The sequence below is a fragment of the Episyrphus balteatus genome, chromosome 2 (genome assembly GCF_945859705.1).
Source record: "Episyrphus balteatus chromosome 2, idEpiBalt1.1, whole genome shotgun sequence".
In the NCBI taxonomy this organism is placed as follows: domain Eukaryota; kingdom Metazoa; phylum Arthropoda; class Insecta; order Diptera; family Syrphidae; genus Episyrphus; species Episyrphus balteatus.
Genome location: NC_079135.1, coordinates 28,630,994 through 28,647,137, shown reverse-complemented (window position 1 = coordinate 28,647,137; position 16,144 = coordinate 28,630,994). Strand labels below are relative to the sequence as shown.

The 16,144-nt window shown below is 29.7% G+C and overlaps 2 protein-coding genes across 2 annotated transcripts in view; one reads left to right on the top strand and one right to left on the bottom strand.

Annotated features, from left to right (window-relative positions):
• Nucleotides 1-79: 79 nt before the first annotated feature.
• Nucleotides 80-757, bottom strand: LOC129909355 (uncharacterized). The gene is made up of 2 exons (XM_055986441.1): nt 623-757; nt 80-562 (listed from the first exon to the last, which is right to left on the bottom strand). Exons 1-2 carry the CDS (start codon nt 632-634, stop codon nt 80-82), a joined length of 495 nt encoding a protein of 164 aa, XP_055842416.1. The 5' UTR covers nt 635-757.
• Nucleotides 758-4,551: 3,794 nt separating this feature from the next.
• The window catches only part of LOC129912579 (uncharacterized), a 46,103-nt gene continuing 34,510 nt past the window's right edge, over nt 4,552-16,144 (top strand). Inside the window, exon 1 of the mRNA XM_055990888.1 lies at nt 4,552-4,929. The gene's annotated coding sequence lies outside the window, so the exon portion shown is untranslated. The remainder of the gene's footprint in view (nt 4,930-16,144) is intronic.

Below are 16,144 nucleotides of genomic sequence, written 5' to 3'. Positions count from 1 at the left end.
ATTATGTAAATACAAAAGTAATTTTTTATTTATACATAAATGAAATACACAATAAGAACAGAAAATAACTAAAATTTCTTTACCAAGCTGAACTATGGGCACTTATTCCGTCAAGACCATGAACAAGAGAGGAACCAGGAGCGCTAGCCAAAACTGGACTAGAAAAGATTCTAGGAGCAGAATAACCAGATGCAGCTAATGAACCCGTATAAGATCTTTGAACAGCATAAGAGTTCGCGTTTGGTCCATAAATTCCTTGAGATATCAATGGAGAAGCATGAATTTGTTGCGTCAATGGAGCTGAGACATATTGTTGATGAGCTGGAATGTAGCTTCTAATAGTTGGACGCAAAACTGCAGAATTGGGATGAACAATAGATGTGCTATAAGAAGAAATTATAGGAACTGCGAGGTTTCTTGAAACGATTGAGTTAGCAAGAGGTCCTGGTCCATATCCATATTGTCCTGAGATAATTGTTGGAGCTGATGCAAGTGATCCACCATGAATGTTGCTGCCAAAAGTCAACTGAATGCAGGCGAGAATGGTAGTAAAAAGTGCAACCTTAAAAAAAATAAATATATTATTAAAATGTTTGTTTATTTTGTGGAAAGAAGTCCTTACAAATTTGAACATTTTGGTTTATTGTTGTGTTGACTGCAAGTAAATCTGGAGTATTCAATGATTTAAGCTATAAAGTGCCTGCTTTTATACAAAATTATATCTTTGAATTTAACATTAGGGAGTGTTGAAGTAATTGGTGACTGTTTAACTGAAAATCAAATCTCTGTGCAAATAATTTTCTAGAACAATAAAATTAATTTGCTTCTCATGAATTAATGTTAATCTGATAAAATGCTAATTATTTATATCATCGATGAACCATATACCTGAAATAATTTGTGAACAAAACATTATAGAGAAAAAGTTACAATTTCTTGACCACCACTTTCAATTTCAATACAAACTCTTTACAGTCTAATTTTACGGTCCTAAATTATATTACAGTAAAAAAAAGGAAAGCAAAAATAAAACAGTATCAATTACTTATGTTTCAAGTTAAGCTCCATCAAATAATCATTTAACTAAACCATGTCTAATTTATGACTTGGGTAAGTAGGTACACCATTAAAAAAATTAATTAGCATTATATCAGATACACATTAATTTATTTGTAGGTGCAAATAATAAATTTATTTTATTTTGCAATAGTTAAATTCGCCTAGTAAAAAATAAAAGATAAATTATGAATGAATGTTAACTAAACAATCACCAATCACTCGCAAACACCCGAAAGATATAATTTTGTATAAAAGCAGACACTCATTAGCTGAAACCATTGAAAACCTCAACTTTTCTTTAAGTTAACACAACAAACTATTTACGATGTTCAGTTTTGTAAGGACATCTTTCAAATAATTAAACAATATACCCATTCTTACAATATTTTATTTATCCTCTTAAGGTTGCACTTTTTACTGCCATTCTGGCCTGCACACAGTTGACCTTTGGTAGCAACATCCATCATGGAACTTCACTGGCACCGGCTTCAACAATTATTTCAGGACAATATGGACATGGTTCTCATACTAATTCAATTGTTTCAAGAAATATTGCAGTTCCTGTTATCTCATCATATAGCACTTCCATTGTACATCCCGATTCCGTAATTTTACGACCAGCTGTAAGAAGTTACATCCCTGCTCAACAGCAATATATTTCTGTACCTTTGGCGCAGCAAATCTATTCTTCTCCATTGATATCTCAAGGAATTTATGGACCAAGCGGAGTAACAGCCAACTCATATGCTGTTCAAAGATCTTATACAGGTCCATTAGCTGTAGGTGGGCTGCATTCTTCACCAATTTTAGCTAGTGCTCATGGTTCTCCACTTATTCAAACTCTTGGTGGAATAAGCGCTCATCGTTCAGCTTGGTAAAGAAGAAAAAAATATCAAAAGACATTTTTATTAATAATATTGTGCTTGTATTTTTTGTAATCATTTGAAATTAAATTAATTTTTAACATCATTTAAACAACAATGTAAATAGGCGTTTTTTTTTTGCCATCGCTATCTGCAGCCAAATTCGATTTCCCAAAAAAACGTATCCGCAGTTGCCCATCCGCAGCTGTCTAGCTGTCAGATAATAAAACAAAAACAAAAAAAAAACCGAATTTTATTCAAGATTATTTTTGAGTAGTTTTCAGATTATAATTTTTATGGCTGTTTTTGATATTTTTGCCACCATCAAAAAACATATCCGATATTCAATATTATAAGGCGCTGCATCAATAACAACATCATTAAAAAATATGGAGTAGGTCGAGTAGGTCTGATAAAAAAGAATTTTTTTTATTTTTCAATTTTCTCAAAAACTAGAAAGCATTAAAACATATGGACTTCAGTATTTGATAAGGAATCAGTTGTGGCACTTTATTTTATCAGCCATTTTTTGTATTGTAATCCACAATCTTGACAAAAACAGTATTTAATGTGTTTTTTAAACTTTTTTGTTCCCAATTTTTTACTTTTTAATCGATTATTTCAAAAACAATTGATTGAAAAAACTTTACTTCAAAATTAGAATAAAGTGTACAGCTCTAGCTTTTGAAAAAGCTATCATTCATAACTGTAAGTGTTGCCATTGTATTTTAATATTTTTTTTATTGTTTAAGGTCATTTTTTAGAAAATTGCCATTCCCGCCTAAACGGAGCCAGATAGACCACCCCTCCCATAATAAAAAATGATCGTATTTAACTCCTCTATAAAATACTGTTATCAAATCTCGGCGCCCAAGATATAGTAAAGTCCCCCATTTTTCATTCACTTGGGTTGGTACGATCTTTTTTAATTATTATTTTTCTTTTATCAATCTAAGAAGAATTGAGCAATATAAAAGCACGGTTTTTATAGTAAATTTGATGCGGAATACGATAAAAATAATTTTAACCGTTATAAAAAAAACAGTAAAACATAGTTTTAAGGCTTTTTTCCCAGCATGTATCAGTAATTTCGACTTCTAACGCCTGGGAATCAGTCAAAAATATTTTTTTTGAAAAAAGAAAAATTGAGATAATAAGATCTATTGATACTTTTTACTCAAACAACTTTTCGATAAAAAAATTATTTAAGCTTTAAAAAAATTAAAAACTAAAAGAGCTTATTTTTTTTTAATAAAGGGGTGTGCGCAACCCCTAAACATCATCGAACAATTCTGAAAAAATTAGGGTAGCATTATTTTGTGTCGAGAAAACAAGTTATCGGTAGAGCAAATCAAAATAATGAAAATATGATTTTTTTTGGTCCACCCTAATGCATATAAATGAAATGTAGAAATAATGTTTTGTGTTTTAAAGTGCGTTGCACTCTGCGAACATAGCCTTCGAAACTATTTGAGTTATCCGATTATCCGAAATTTTCTCCGATCAAGTATCGATACTAGAAAAAATGTCAATTTCTTATCCGCAGCCAGATTTAAGTTTAAGTTTTATCCGCAGCTGGTTGTTGTATTTGTGATACATGGAAGCTCCCACTGCAAATACGGATAGCTGAGCCAAAAAAACACGCCTATGATAGTCCATTGTTCATCAGATCCTTTGTTATCTTTTTGTTGTACATTTTTATAAACTCATAAAAGCAAAGGGACAACAAACCCATGTCTACATAAGTTGAAAAATTAATAGACCGAATCAGTAGCCAATAAATCATGAAATGACAAAAAGCAGTTAATATATCTACAAAAAAAAATGAATCAGACAAAATTCTTCCAAGACTCATTTTGTTCCTTAAACATGAGTTCTTTCTTAAATGATTGTATAGTGCTGTTTGTATTTTTTATATTCATCCAAACAAAAAATGAAAAAAATTCTTCAAAATAATAAGGACTCTTGCCTAAGTATCTACTTGTTGGCCAACTATAGGGTACTTATATAATCACCAAAAGCAACAAGTTTCTCCTCCTTTTCCAATTTATTTAATAATTTTTTCAATTTTGTTTATAATTTTTGAAACAAAAATTTTCTTAAAATATTTATCCACAACACTGTTTGAGACCGAACATCATATCATTTCAGCATTTCTGCTCAAACTTTGTATTAAAAAGTTTTCTTCATCAAACTTTGAGTGAATTTGAAAAATACTTAAAAATTTTATTAAAATAACTCAACTAAAGTGATCTTCGAATCTCATGGGTAGAGATTCTCTCTTTATATATGGGCCCGAAGATGCTGAGAGAAAAAAGAGTTCGATGAATGCAATCCAACCTGTTCCACAGGCAGAAGACATATAAAAACCGGTCAAAACAAACCAACAAGGCAACAAGGCCTCCACCAAGAGGCGCAAGCATGGTGATCACTTTGTCTCTGATCTTGTTGCACCAAAAAGACACTCACTATATGACTGAAAGTATCTATAAGATGCGTGTTGTTGTCGTCGTCGTCGACAACACCGATATCCCCCGCCCCCGCATCTCAACAATCATTCACAAAGCCATTGAACGAACTGTTGGATTGCTGCAGTTCTGTTTTCTGTTAGCTAATTGACTTTCAGTTTCAGTCAATCGGATTCAGTTGATTCGGGACAAAGCGTGCAAGCGGTTGTCGTCGGTGTGAGCGCATTTTTTTCTTTAAATATCTCAAGACCTAGAACGATCTTTTTTTTGAAAAAAAATTATAAGATACAATATTTCATCCAATGTGTATTTTGAAATATTCTTAAAAAAGTTTTAAGCCTTTTTGAAAACGATCAGGAAATATATACGAAAAATTGTTTCGATCTTAGAGAGTGGGTCAAGTAAATTAATCAAACGATCGCGATCGCAAAAGGAATTAACAAACAAAACAAAAAAAAAACGATCTTTCTTATATATTTTGTGGATTAATCGAGGAGCGCAATCAATTATCCCAGGAATTGCAGTTTAATTGAATTGATGTGAGTTATGTTGATGCATATAATTTGTCTGCTTGTCTTACAATGCAGAACATTGTAAACAAACTGGAGGCACGATCACACGCATCGTGCAACTTAAAAAAAAAAAAACTGATCACCGCACTTTTTTGGTGAACGTTTTTGTTTATTTTGATAAAATTGATTACGGCGCGAGTTATCCATTCTCCACCCACCGATCGTTTATGGTTTTATATTGTGGAAGCCAGCATCTCGGCGGGTTGGGATGGGTATCTCTTGGAGCTTAAGCAATATAAGCATTATGGCAAGATCACCTTGTGCAGGCGTATCGTAGTCTTCCCAGTCAGTCGGCTAGACAGATAGACAGACACGCACGATGCAATATGCAAGGAAGGTGTCTTGAGGTTATGAATGGATTATTGCGATCTTCTATAGGCTATAGCTCGTCGTCGAGAATAAAGACTTTGCCTTGAGATTGTGAGTGCACAAGGGGCTTTTTTGGTTTGGGCTTTCGATAGGCGAGATTTTATTTATGATGTGATTATAGTTGAGTGTACATTTAATTTTTGTGTAGTTTTTTTTTTTTTTTTTTTGTCTGAAAAGAATGAGAGTGAAAAAGGATTTATTCTATGAGCAAAAAATGGTTATCTTTCCTGGAGGCGTTTATATTTTTTTTATTGAAAGAATAACTTGAGTGGGAATGATCCATGTAAGGAGAATGGAGAAGAAATATTTGGTTTAAATGTTGAAAGTATAGTTGTTAATCAGATAAGGAAGCTATATAGTTATAAGTGCAAAAGGCTTTTTTTGGTGCAATATAAATTATATTATTTGGATTGAATGTTTTTGAAAGAAAACAAGTGTTTTTACTAGTATTTATCTTTTTTTCTACTTTAATGCAGATGAATCTGTTTAAATAAATATTTTTTGAAAGTCCTTGATTTTGAGATCAATTATAAGATCATTGAAAAACAAGATCACTAGTTTTTTAAACATTAAATAAAATCTGAAAATTGTGATGTGTATTTTGTATACGTTTATTAATTTTTCCACTAACAGACAACTTTCGAAAACTTTTAATTTGTATTTAAAATTATTAAAATTTAATTAACAAAATACTGTAAGACTTAAAATTGATAAAATATTGTTAAATTTCATGTTATTATCTATTACATTCAATTAAAACTTTGTCCACTTAAATATCTGGAGAGGAAGTTTATTAATTGAATTCGAATTAGAAGTCAAACCACATGGCTTATTGGCGATGTCTTTTTTTTTATTTTCTTGGTCTGGAATCATGAGAAATGTGATTCATGTTTTTCTTTTTTGAAAAATATTTGTGTATGCAAATTTATCTATAAAGATGATGGCAAACAACTTCAGAATCATTTTAATTTATATTCTTCAGTCAAAAGTCAAACAAAACAATAAAATACTTATCCTAATCTTTTTGGATGACATCGCCGAAATAATAAAAAAGGTTTCGGTCAAGAGAACACATAACTCATAAAAACTCTTTTAATCTGATCATGCAAAAACATGACAAAAATCTTAATTAATTGAATGCAATATTCTTCATTAACAAAGCTTTCAAATTTGTCAACTTAAAGTTTTTTTTTTGTAAATGTTTATATATTGAAGAATGGTTGATGGTTTTTTATAAAACCCAATTAAGTCAAAAAATGTTGATCGTGAACTTAAAAAAATACACGGGGCTTGCAAATAAAATTTCTGAAATATTTTTTTTTTATTTAATAATTAAAAATTTTTAATACCTATCTAATTTATATAAATGATTATTCTTTATAGGTATAACTCAAGCAATATCTTAAATGATTTTGAACTTCAACTACATTAGAGAAGTTTCTAAGAAAAATTATATGATAGAACCGCGGCGAACAGCTTTTATTTTTAAAATATTTTTTTTTTAACAATTTTTTTAAAATTTAATATTCATAACTGCATAAACCGTAGTGAATAATATGGTAGTAACCATATTATTCACTCTGGATTTAGTTTGGATTAATGTTAATTTTAAATCCAATCGCTCAAAATCCGAATTTCTTAAATCCAAGGATTTAATTTTTTGTTCATATTTTCACTAACAAAAATTATGTGATTATTCAATGAATTTTGTAGGTATAGTTTGCATTTATCTTTTTTTTCCTTCTCAAATTGACAAAGCAACTTAAAACACTGAAAATGAATTTTACATCTGGATTTATAAAGTTAAACAGACCTCCAGTAAGCAGTTTTTTATTTGGATTTAATGAGGTTGGATTTAAAAAATTGGATTTAAGATTGGATTTAAGTAGTTATTCACTACTTAAATCCAATCATAAATCCAATATTTATGGATTTGGATTTATTTTTGACATTTCAATTTCTTAATATGCATTGTTCTAGATATTTTATGGAGCATTTTATATTGTATATATTTTTACAAATCAAATGTAAAAAATAAATTAAGTCACCTAAACCTCAAAGATATTAATTTTTGAAAAATCGGGAGCTTGTTCTCGTCTTAAAAAAAAAATTCGAGTTCATTTAATAATTTCTTTTTAAAAGTGAAGTACAAAAACCTTATAGATTTATGCAATTGTTTGAAATAAAAAATCAAAGAATTCTGAGCTGTTTTTTGATTATGTATTTTTTTTAAACTTCTATTTAAAGATGGTTATAAAAAATAATGCAAAAACACAGAATCTTCTTATATGCTAATACTTGTGATAGGCCAAAATTTTGGAATTATTTTTTTGTATTGTGGTAAACGAGTAGGTACATAATCAGTTAAAAAAATTATTATTCAAAAACGGCTCCTACGATTTTGATTAAAAATTTAAATTTTAGTTTCTTAACAATAATGAAAAAAACTTTTTTTTTAAATCGCTATTAACGGCACCGTCCATAGAACAGTTTTTTTTTTTTATTTTAGACTGTCTCCCAAATAACTACACTAAGGCTAAGAACTTAAAAATTCGTTCACTTTATAAACATCCAATCAACATAAATGTAGTATGTAAGGACAAAAAGACTGAAATTAAAACAGATAGCGCTAATACTATCTTATGCATTTTTATGTTTTTACCAACAATTCAAAGTAAAAAATTCAAGCTTTAAAGAAAAGACTTTGAAGAAAAAATATTTCATCCATTGCAAATTTTTGTTTTTAATAAATAGTACCTACCCATATAATTAACCTATTTAATTCTGTTTTTTTCGTTTCTAAGTGTGGTTCAATTTTAACGAATTTTTGTTTATGCAAAAGTATTTATATTGCCTGAATACAAATCGAAATCAAAGTTTCCAAAAATTTTGTTTTTAGCTTTTTAAAAAAATTAATTATTTTTTTGAAAAATCAAATTTTCGAATACGTTACGTATTTTGGATTTTTTTGAAAATTTGGTTTTGAGTGTTGATAAACAATTATTACAATATGAGTTACTAACTTTATTTTTTTGTTTTTGAGGCTTTAACGATTTTGTTTTTTTGTTTTGCTTATGCATCTTAATAATAGAAAACCAATCGCATACTTTTTTTGGAACTCACATTTACTCTAGATATTATTTTGCCTTTGAAGGGTGAATTTTAGATTTTTCCTTACTAAATTTTAATATAATTGAGATTGAGAGATAATTTCATCATTCATATATTCATTATAACGATTGTGCCAGCTGATTCAAATACTTTCATTTTAAATTATAAAATACCTACACACAATTTCGAATTTCAACCAACCTCAATAGAATACAAGATTTGCAATAGTTGCTTATCTTTTTATTTCTGTCTTGTTTTAATTTGCTGTTAGTGAGAATCAAATTCACAAAAATAAACACTTATCTATAAATAAAACCGGCTACTTTGCAAAAAAAAAAAAAACAAAAAACAAAAAAGCTGCAATAAACAAAATAAAATTGATGTACATTTTGGTATTCCCTAGTTCCTGAGTTCCCACATGTAAACTGATAATCAAATTAAGTAGGTATAATATTCTCACAAAAAAATTAGAACAGAGGGGGTTTGTTTTTTCCAAAGTTTGAAAAATAAACTTTTGTTTATAATATACATAGTTTATGGCTTGGAATTTTGTTTTAAATAGAAAAAATGAAAAGTATAAAAAAAACTGCTTCTGTTTCTTTAATTAAAAACTATCTGATCTTTAGATAACTAAATGGTACTCAATGTATATTATGATTCACCATTCACAATTTACCTTCTTCATTTTATACTTACCATCCTCTTATATAATGCTTAGGAGCATCATACCCAAAAAAAAGCAAAGCATTAAGTACCTACCATAAATTCTCTTTCGCCTAGTAAGAAAAAAATGCTAGCCATTAAAATTTCCTTTCTCAACCTATTAACATCATCGAAACAAATGACTCTTTCTCCCGGAAAACAATTATTTATCCTTTTAATCGATTGCAAAACAACCAAATTGGAAATTGAAAAAAAAAAAAAAACTTTATAAACACAAAAAATAAACTGCAGCTGGAAAAAAATCCCATCGCTCCAAACGAACATTAGTCATTCATCATTCGAATGTGAGTACCTATTTAATAATTTTCAACCCACAGGGGGCGCTCTGCTGCAACTAATTGCACAACCGCAATCGACAATAACTGTGGTCGTAAACATTCGAAAACCATAAATTAACCAACAAAATTAAATGCATCCATGTTGTTAGTTTTTTTTTTTCTTTCCCATTTGTTTGTTAATTATTCTCTTTTAAGTTAAGTAAATTTTTTATACGAAAAAAACCAAAAATAAACAAACAAAGAACGCCTTTAATTAGTTGAACGATCAACACCGGCCGTTGTTATTTTCGATTTCGAGTTTCGACATTTCAAATTGCTCATTGTGAACGAATCCAATGCATCGATCGTTAATGCAGCGCCATGTTGAACTGCTGTCGTTCTTGACGTTTTGTTAGAAACTAACAAAAAAAAATTGCGCATTCAGCGCTTTATTTTTTTTGTTTTATTCCTTAACACAAAGTGACTTTGAATGGGGCCCATGTACGGTGTATATTCTAATGTTGAAGCATGTCCAGTGTCCACACTTGTCATTTGAACTAAGATAACTATGTAATTAAATAAACAAATCTGATAGATTCCGGCACGATTTTTTTTAAGCCAAAGCGTGAACTATTGACAGAGTGCGCTGTGTAGTGTGTTAACTGCACAACTTAATGCACTTGAGTGCGCCTTAACCTTATGTTTAACTTTCTATTTTAAGAATTTTTTTTTGCATGCAATTATTGTTTTAAAGTTTTTATTTTAATTTATCACAAGATCAATTGACTGCAATTGCAGTTTTATATGCAATTTATATACAAAGTCATAGACCCTAATCTAACTCTGCTGCTGCTAGCTGCCAAGCAAGCTGCAATTCAATTCAATTGAGATTTTTAAATTGATTTCGACATCCATTGATTACTTTCGATTAAAATGATGTGATAATTACTCCTATAGGCACACTATAAGTACTTATTTCTGTTGTGTTTTTTTTTTTTGCTATTTTGTGATTTGCTGTTTGGTGATATAATCAAAGAGTTTTAGGTTTGAAGTAGAGGTATAGGACATTTGTGTGTGCAATTTGACATTTTCATTTGCGCAACAGTTGGGTTTAATTAACTATATTTTATGTTGCCTATTGATCAACATATGAACCGCGTTCAGTGATCAATATAATAATGTTGACGCTGCTGTTGAATGTGTAGAAGTACGTAGACCGAAGAGCGATTTAAATGCGCAGACGCAGCCGCCTTTTCTGTTAATTGAAATGCAGTTATCAATTTATAATCGTTAATCCTAATGTTTGAAATGAATTAAGACATCGTGTTCACAAGTGGGGATTTGGATTAAATGATTTTTGATAGGAGAACTAGCGGTTATGTTTATATTCAATTGAAAGCTGCGAGTGTTTATGACGGGCGTAATTTCTTTTTCCCCACGACCACTTAATGATAGGTTGGTTAAAGGTGCCTCCGCAATATCTTACAAAGTATAAACGAAATACAAGAAGCACGACTTTTGTCATTTCAATCTGGGACAAAATATTTTCCTTAGAACTGGCTCTAATTTCTCTACTTTTTTTTCTCTCAAACTAACAATCGTGAGGTCGACAGTGATAGCGTTATACACAAAAAGATTTTGAGTGTTTTTTTAATTAAAATATAGATTTGTTTCCCCGTTTTTTTTTTTACTGATTTCTAAAAAAAAAACTTGACTTCCCTTTAATAATTTCTTGATTTTGCCATTGAGTTTTTCATAGATTTTACAAGATCTTATACCTGGTAACTAGCGGATTCAGCCTTTGCATACCACATACTTCATAATCTTGTGAAGGTCTTTCGGGACTAAATTTTGAGAAGAGAAAAGCAGGAACATTTAATCCTTGAAATACGAATGCTTATCTTTTGGTTAGGAAAAGTCAGTAACAAAAAATTTCATTCCTCATTTCGATGCATTACACCAGAATATACGTCAGAATTAAAAAAAAAAAAAAACGGCAGAATTTATATATATTTTTTTTCCTCATAAAAACAAGAAAAAAACAAGATTTTTTTCTGGGATATTGCGTTTTTTTAGGCTTTATTTCTTTTCTGAAAATTAAATGAACTTTTTTTGCCATAACGAACGTCAGGAATTCTGGAAAGATACCCAGTAAGTTTGCACTTTTTTCCGAAAAAAAAGCCAGAATGTTGTATGTCAAAACAAAAATCGTATTTTCCGAGAATGCAAATTGGCTTTCTGTGCGGTTCCATTTTTACTCGGGTAACCGTCTGAAATTTGTCTTATCTTTCGCAAACGGCCATCTTATCCCTTAGCTTAGCTTGGCTATAGCAAATTTGCGTATTACGCATTATCATATAGATGGTAAATTTCCATCAATTGGTCACCGAAGAAATCGTAAGGTATTTAGACCAATTTTTTTCAAACTGGTTTTCCTTTTTTAAAGTTTCCGGTTTCCATTTCTTTTTTATTTCATTTAATATAGGTTACTCAAAAAAAGCGTTCCCGGACATGTCCATAACTCAAAAATTGAAATTCAAATTTGTTTTTTTTTTTTGAGATATTATGATCAAAAATCGCAAAAAAAATTTCGTTTTACTTTGTAACATAAAAAATAAAAATAAATTAAGGTCAAAACGTTTTTTCCGGGAACGCTCTTAGAATCTGAATAAACAATGTGGTCTTGCACATATAATTTTGCATTTTGGTTGTATTTTTAATCACTAATCAGTATCCTATCTAAGTATAGCTGTTATATACACTTTTATCAAAAAAGAAAAAAATCAGTTATGGCCTAAGTATTACGGACATACATAAATAGCATTTTTTTTGTAGAAATTGGTCTCTAAACCAAGAAATAAAGTTATATTTGATTTATTTAGGACCTGATATCTTAATAAATTGATATCTACTTCATTCACATTGATACTATTTCTAGATTTCTAAAGTCGTTTGAATTAGATTACCACCATTTCGAGGAACGTTTTTCTATAGTACTTATTTTGAAGTTTTTCGGTAAATTGAAAAATATACATTCATGAACTACTGACAAATTTATATCTAAAGCGAACATTTGAGCATTCAATTTTTATCATAAAACAAAGTTGATTTTTTAATAATTCCAACCTCCATGATTTTGTCTCATACACAATTCTGTTTTTATCTTCTTGCTATTTTCCGTAATATTTTTTATATGCTTTTGTTTTAACATTTAAAAAAATACACAAGATGTTCTATATCCTTCTCTTCTTTTCTCATACCCCTCTCTACTGGTTCATTACTTTTTTAACGTTCCAACTTGCTGCCTTCAAATTTCGACTAATCATTGCATTAATAATTTTTTAGGCACCGAAATGCATTAAACTGTGATCCGTTAATATCTAGTCATTAGGATCAGTACATCGCAATTCATCTTGTATATGCAAATGAGTTTTTCTTACTCAATGTTTATATGAAAAACACACATGTCTAGTTGTCTGAAATAATCTGTCAGATTTTGTTCTCTTAAATTCTATTTCCACATTTTCCATATATGTGATTTTTTACTCGATGAGATGTTTATGGAAGATTTTAAATTTTAATTTTTCCCAAACACAATATCCAACAATATCCCCCATGAATATTTAAACTTTCACTATTCTTTGAAACTACTACCACTGCTGAGCCACTGCACAAAGCTGCTATAATTTTCAAAAAAAAAACTGATCACTAATGTAAAATCCTCTCTCACGATCAGTATTATTTTTTTTTTTATTATAATCATCATCAAGTTACACATTAGCACTCTCGAAAAAAAAACAACAACAACAAAAACAATCAATGGGAAATATCAACTTTCTTTTCTATCAATCATTGTATGCGTTGCTGTCATTTAAGAATACCTAAGTTAGCCAGTTACATACTGCATATGTTGCACTTAAAGACTATGATCTACTTTCCTTCCAAAAAAGGTGTTAATCCCATGAAATATCATTCTTCTTTTCTGTCCACAGAAATGGTGTGAAATGTACATTGTACATTTATTAAAATCACGCCCCGCGACCGATCGCGAGTGTGTTTTCATTGTAAAAACATATATGAATTATTCATAAGGCCCCCATCACATCGTTTATACAATACACACACCGACCGCATCGGCCAGATGTGTATTTAAAGATTATATCAATAAATACCAGAATATATCCATCTGGATTGTTGTTCGATCCCCACACCACCACACCGCCCGATGAAATATTTACTTGACAAACGTTTAGCTTCTTGTTAATAAAATAATTTCCCATAGCTAGGAATTACAAAAAAAAAAAAACATATTAATTCTGTAAGAAGAAAAAAATCCAAGTCATCGGGCCATAAATAACTGTAAATATTTGCCAGAGATGTATTTTTTCATTATTTATGATCAATGAATCCATTATTCATTTAAAATCTATTGAATGTCTTAGCGCCATCCGTTTATATATAAAATTTTCCATTTTTTTCTACAGAATTTCCCAAGATCAAAAAAAAATATTTAGAAAGGAAACTTTCCGCAAACATCACACATGTGATGAATTTTTGCTGATCTTGATCATGATCATGATTACAAAAACTATCGATAACATGAATCACATTTCGATGACAGTCAATTTTCCCGCCATATTTTTCTTGGAAAAAATAAACCTATATAAAAAAAATCTAATTGTCTGCAATACAAATTAATGACACTCTGTGACATCATTCCGTTTCAATTGCTTCATAAATATTATTATTGTTCACCATCTTCATCTCTCTAATGCTGAGTCTACATTTACAATAAAAATGGGGGTCGAGTTCAACAATTGGAGATCACGTCTTCTTTCAATTGCCACTGAAATGCCTCTTTTCTGAACAAAACTAATGTTTTCATTAACTTATGTAAGTCTCAATTTTATTTGTTTGATTTATTTGAAAAAAAAAAGGGAAATCAATTACTAAAATGTCAGCAGAGCATCAATATAAATTACAATGAGACCATTCAAAATAACCAATTTTATATATATTCTTCCCAATTACACATATTTTTTAAAAAAATACCTGGTCGATTGGATTTATTGCTTTCGGTTAAGATTATAATTTCCCATCCACACACAATACATTATCGTGACAAGATATGGAATTGGAATTTAATTCAATACAAAATTAACACATTATTGGGATCTTAAAAGAAGCTAAAGTTGGACATATATATTTCAAGACTATTTCCACCCACGTTTTTGAAGATAACATGTCACAGTGTGTATAGGGGCCTAATCAATGGATTTCGTGTCGGAAGCCAATGCGTGCCGGAAAGGTCTTGTTGTTCAGAGTGACAGCCTACGCATTGCAAAGGGTAGTAGTTTTTGTTGTGTAAATGCATTTGTTAGGAAACAAAATAATAATGCTGTCAGCTACTTATAATCCAGTTAATATGTTTTATTAAAACAAGAAGCTTAGAGGTGTTAGCATATTAATCCGAAGATGGTGCCAAAATTGTATTTGTATTTTATTTAAATTGTTTTGAATAAGAAGATAAGTAGTGGGTGATCGTGTTTTATGCTCAATTCCCACATCACAATTATTATAAAAAAAAAACTACAAATCTGCGAATGTTTGGCCGAAATTAGTTCATTCAAAAGTAATAAACTACAAATTTGTTATCGAATTAATATCCTAACATATGTAGTTTGAACAACAAACAAGGCCCGGAAACTAAATCCTGTTTCCCGGTTATGGTCCCTCTTTAGGGCTGAATGTTTCATAGAGAATAAGCAACCTACAAAAAAGATCATAAAAAAAATACACATACGCCAAATATTTGTAAAAGAACATAACCACTCACTGACTTAATTGTGACAGCATTCTATTTTTTTTTTTTCACTATTTACTGATTGTTTGGATTAGGAATTTACTCAATAGAAATTTTATACATAATGAAGGAAAAATAAAAAGTTTTCAAAAGAAAACTATAAAAAAAAAAAAACTTTTTGACTAGTGAAATCGAACGGGACAGAAAAAATCGAATGTCTTGTTCGATTTCACTGGTCAAAAAGTTTTTTTTTTATAGAAATCAAAGTATATTTTTCTAATGGTTTTTTGTGCGTTGAGCTTGAATCTGAAGTCAGAAGTCACATCACGTTTTTGACATATTACCATGCCAAAAATCAGAAAAATAAATGTTTGGGACGTTCAAAATTCAATATCTCAAAAACTTTGCACGTTAGAGCTATTCTAGTACTTGATTCAAATTAAAAAGGTCAATGACCATTAGAAAAGTATAATTTGGTTTCTATGGAAAATTATTTAGTATTTAGTATTTATTTATTTGTTCATCAATCATACAAAAATATCTTACAGACTACTTGAAAATAACTTACATAAATAAAAATAAATATAATGGGTATGTACATAGTATTTTGCTTATTTCAAAAATTAATTATAAAATGACGTTGTAGATAACATTTAAGGGTAGAACGATTACTATGAAAGTCAAAATCAAAAACACAAGAAATACGATTAACTTCACGGACACAGCGAGTTACTGGTTCATTTTTGGCATAATTTGTCCTATGATCGCTTTCAAAAAATATTACTGTCATTTACGGAAAAATCAATCTTAAAAATCGTTTTTCTGTTTTTTTCAATTTTTCTCAATATTTTCTAAAACAAAAGTATAGTTTTTCCACACAATCTTTAAAAAACGATTTTAAGCTAAATACACAGAGAAA